The sequence below is a fragment of the Syzygium oleosum genome, unplaced genomic scaffold, assembly GCF_021117445.2.
Source record: "Syzygium oleosum isolate NSW1041296 unplaced genomic scaffold, Sole_v2.1 Sole_v2.36, whole genome shotgun sequence".
NCBI classification, from domain to species: Eukaryota; Viridiplantae; Streptophyta; class Magnoliopsida; order Myrtales; family Myrtaceae; genus Syzygium; species Syzygium oleosum.
This window is the reverse complement of record NW_026607520.1, coordinates 2002424-2007044: the sequence shown is the minus strand read 5'-3', so window position 1 is coordinate 2007044 and position 4621 is coordinate 2002424. Positions and strand designations below refer to the sequence as shown.

The window sequence follows — 4621 nt, the reverse complement described above, 5'->3', positions numbered from 1 at the left end:
ATTGACAAACCAAATCCACAGCGTTAAAGCTATCTACCACTCTAATTCCTTTCCATAAATCTCTCTCGAATGATTAGCCACGTGACGTTTTGCTCGGTTGAATCATATGTCCACATCATCGAACTCCGATCAATGTTTACCGAGAGTCGAATCGACCGGTCCAAAGGGCCAAATGCCGAGAACGTAATGAAATAGTCGGCGGGGTCGAATCGAACAAACACGGAAATATGCGGCATCACATTTAGCACCGAATCGAAGTTCTGCAACTGTACACAAAATTTTTTTTCTTAAAGAGATAGAAATTCGAAAATAAGGGAAAAGGAGAGGGGCGCCTCGTCGGCAAACAGTGAGAAATTGCATGAAGTGGCGCAATTTCATTCGACGACCTTATCAGCGGCGAAGCAGCCACCGTGGGCGACGCTGCGCGCAAATGTTCCCTCGTCTTCCTCGAACTCGATCTGTCTCTCTCTCTCTCTCTCTCTCTCTCTGTCCCTGCAATTTCTTGTCTGCGATTCAGGTGAACTCCATGCCCTCTTTCGTTGTCTTCTGCGCAGCTCGGTGTCTCAGTTCTCGCTTCCGATCGGTAGTTTCGGTTCCCTTGGATCTGGTCGTTGTCGCGAATTCTGGGTTCGATTTAGGGACCGATTATAGGGATTCGGGATTCGTTTTTGAATGCTGCATGATTTGATTACCGCTGTTTTGGGATGTCCGCTGCTTCATTTGGGTGATTCTCGTTTCGGCGGTATTGAAATTCGTTGATCTGGGATCTTGACGGATGGAGGGTAACAAAGACGAAGCGTTGAGGTGTGTAGGATTTGCCGTGGAGGCGATCGTCGCGGGCAACAGAGAGCGCGCCCTTCGGTTTATCAGAATCGCGCGGCGCTTGGACCGTAATTTGCCCGTTTCTGTGCTGTTGGACCAATGCGACAAGCTCGGTCTTGGTCCGGAGGAGGCTCCTGCTGAAAAGAAGCCTCTTGATGATGAGAGCAATAAGGAGCCGGGTCCTGGTAAATACGACGGAGGTTCGGATGCCGGGAAAAAGAAGTATGGCGAAGAACATGTTCAACTAATCGGGCAGATTAAGCGAACGAGGGATTATTATGCGCTTCTGGGATTAGAGAAAGGTTGCTCCTTGGAGGAGATTAAGAAGGCTTATAGGAAATTGTCGCTGAGAGTGCATCCCGATAAGAACAAGGCGCCGGGTGCGGAGGAGGCCTTCAAGAAAGTGTCCAAAGCATTTAAGTGCTTGAGTGATGATGGGTCGAGGAGACAGTATGATCAGACTGGTTTTGTTGAGGAATTCGAGCATAATCAGCGGCGTAATGTGAGGCGGAGGAGGAGAAGAACTGGAAATGACTTGTTTGGTGATGATTTTGACCCGGATGAGATATTCAGAGGCTTCTTCCGTCAGGAGGATCCTTTTAGGACATCTCATGTTTATAGGACGGGGAGAGCGGGTGGTTACCGGAGAGAGGACTCCGATGTAGGAGGATTTAGCCTTATGGTTCTTTTGCAAATTTTACCATTCTTGATCATCCTTCTGCTCTCATATCTGCCCTTTACGGAGCCTGAGTACTCGTTGTTCAAGAATTACGCCTTTGAGGTCTCCAAGGCAACTGAAAAACATGGAGTGGAATTTTTTGTCAAATCATCTGCATTCGATAATAATTATCCACCGGGAAGTCCTGCTCGAGCTAACATTGAGGACATCGTAATCAAGGATTATAAAAGTATGCTTTTCCGTTACTGTCATATAGAAAGGCAAAGACGTCAATGGAATAAGAATCTGCCGACTCCTAATTGCAATAAGCTGCAAAACCTTGGTGTAGCATGAAGGTAAGACAATGTGCTGTCTTCAACTCTGCAATAGATCTACCGCATGACTGTCTAGTGCCTCTTTAATGTCCAACTTATTTGTTTGAATTTGGCCAACTATATTCATCTTCACACCTTCACATTCTCGTGCATAATGTGCTCTGATATTGGCTCCTATTGCTAAGTATTTTCAATGCTGGTTTTGTTATGTCATCATCTCTTTTGCAGGACTCATCATAAGAAAAACTGGTTATGTAAATGCCACACATCAGGATTTAAATTTCCAGCAAATCTTTTTATTGCAATTGTAGGGAGTCAGCCCAGCATGCACAACAGGAGCCCTTTTGAATGGTACAAGTGATGTCTATGTCCCATGCAATAGCTAATAAGAGCTATGCAGCAACCATTTTTCTCAATGAATTTGGAAATTAAGTGTATTTACTGATGTTTGGTTTGCTTCCAGTGTTCGTTTGCATGTAGAGGTATTGAATAGTGAACATGTAGGTTGTAATAGAGTTGGAAAACATACGGTTAGAAGTCCTGAAAACTAAACTAAGCATTGTGGGCTTTCTGTGCTGGTTTTTTCTTGCTTTAAGCCTGCATGGCTTGTCTGGTGGCAGTCGTGTGTGATTGATCAAAGAATTATGAACTGTGCACTTGTGTGCGTTCAGCTTTGGGAACTATAAAATATTTACCGATGGTTTGTTCGCTTCCTGTATATCTTTGATAATGATTGTGGTAAGTTATAGATGCAATTTTATAATGGAGTATGAAGGCTTGAGGTTAAGTCCTGAAGACTAATGAGATATGGATTTCCTGTGCTGATCTGTGTTTCGTCTTTAGCCTGCATGCTTTTTTGGTGGTAATTGTGTCTCTTTGTTTGTGGGTGAGTTTAGTTTCCTTTCTGATATCTCATGATATTGCCACTGGTTATTGGTTGTATGGCCAATCTTGTATTTGTGTCTAGTATTGTATTGTATCATTCGTATCTTGTGTAACATATTGATGGCATATTTTCTGTTCAATGGAATCATGTCATTTCTCTCACTTGTTGAGCATCTACGTAGTCATTCTTACTGAGCTAAGTTAATGGACAGAGTATGAGATTAAATGGGACGAAATGAACATGAATCTGGACTGGATATTGCAGCTGCTTAAAGTAAACTCCAAGTTTCAAGTATCCTCACCCATAATCTTCCCAAATCCAATAGAACTTGTCTATGCGTCCATCAAGGGAAGTTGCAACACGAGAAGGGTTCCCAGGTTCTTGATACTAAATTGTTTTATACTCCAATAGAATTCGATAATGCTTCTTGTGGCTCCCAAAAATGTTGATCCATTGGGAATAGTTGCCAAAGTTATTTTAAGTGCCGATTGTATCTTATATGTCCGATGTAAAATCGTCCCCTGTTAATAAAATGTCTTTCATGAGTGAAGCACAAATAAGATAACTGTATCTCCTGTAATGCGGTTGACTTTCACGTCATTGTCCTGCAGTTTGTTTTTGGATGCAGGAAAGTTGCAGCTGGGCCATTTATAAGTGAGGTAGGTTTGTAATTTGCATCTTTCTGGGTTTCTTGTTACTGAACGGCGATTTCTTTGGCTTCTAACTGGGCACAGAGAACCCCTCTGATATAATCAAGGATTCGTGGAAGAAATAGGAGATTTGGGGCATGATGCCTCATCTTTGGGTGAGTGGTTACCTAAGGCCAAGAATTTGTTGTTAGAAGCAAATTGCGTCACTTTAAGTCATAATCAAAATAGGCGAGACCTTATGATGTTTATAAGTAAGATTCACTCATACATTGTAATTATCTAATGTGAAAACTTAAGTTCTCCTTTTGGATACTTTGCCCTCGTGGATTGGGCAGGATCGTTACTGGTGATATTAGCATAGGATTCTTTCCAGCAATTGTATGTTTTGTGAATGGAATAAGTTCAGACTTGAGAGTGATCGTTGGGGCAAGAGGGATCAGATAAGGTATGATTCCTAACTAGCTTCTAGGATGGCGAGATGGATTGGATAAGGTGCGACTCCATATCGCTCAGCGATACGGGCCAACATTGATGAGGATGTCGCTTTTTAAAGTCAGGAAGTTTGGGACCATTCCAAAGTCTATAGCGGATGGGTGGTGCCCTACTAAAGGGTTTATAAGTAATATCCACTCTAAATGTCGCCAGCTTGGTGTGGTCACTTGACTATACCATTTGAGGACTTAGCGCACGTGGAATGGAACGTGTCGGTAAAGATGGTATCGGTTTACGACCACCTCTAATTGATCTCTACTGCTTATACAAACTATGCCCATATCTGAGTTGCATGAGGGTGGGCGTGATGACCGGGTCAAAAGGGTTTCGATATGGAGCGGGTCCAGGTGGGTGTCGGATGGTCAATTTTTATTCACAGATTTTTAACCCGTGTGGTCGAGAAGTGCACGATTCTTGACCAGGCCATTGCTCACATAGTGACTTGGCACAAACTGAGACAACACCATCAAAGCACGTTCTCATGCGTCACCAGTACGAACTCAGGGACGCACACAAGGTGTTAGAATGCACAAGTTACTGTAATACATAGAACACTATTTCCAAAGTAGCACAACGATTACAATGTCTTCTTCTTTGTGGCAATTGCGCGCGCATGCACATTGGCCACTACAGCGTCCCACACTCTCAGCCATGCTCGATCCAACTCGTGTCATGACCAAGCCAACCATTCCAGCCAAAGCCTTGTCTAAGCATGCCCCGACTTGCGCTTTCGATCCTTGGCCAACAAGCATAAGTCCCAGCATGTGCCTAGCTTTGG

General features: G+C 43.6%; 1 protein-coding gene across 2 annotated transcripts; it reads left to right on the top strand.

The window, feature by feature from the left end:
• The first annotated feature begins 383 nt into the window (after window positions 1-383).
• Window positions 384-3246, top strand: LOC115680400 (chaperone protein dnaJ 49). 2 transcript variants are annotated; one of them, XR_008814923.1, is made up of 3 exons: window positions 384-1836; window positions 2044-2166; window positions 2913-3246. XR_008814923.1 is itself a non-coding variant. In XM_030604199.2 (2 exons), exon 1 carries the CDS (start codon window positions 776-778, stop codon window positions 1832-1834), a length of 1059 nt encoding a protein of 352 aa, XP_030460059.1. In that variant the 5' UTR covers window positions 386-775; the 3' UTR covers window positions 1835-1836; window positions 2913-3246. The 2 variants fall into 2 exon arrangements, 1 of the variants encoding a protein (XP_030460059.1); XM_030604199.2 differs by lacking the exon at window positions 2044-2166 and having other exon boundaries at window positions 386-1836.
• Window positions 3247-4621: the final 1375 nt, after the last annotated feature.

Excerpts from the sequence above, each read along its gene's own strand:
- LOC115680400 (XM_030604199.2), top strand. The coding sequence starts at position 776 with ATGGAGGGTAACAAAGACGAAGCGTTGAGGTGTGTAGGATTTGCCGTG.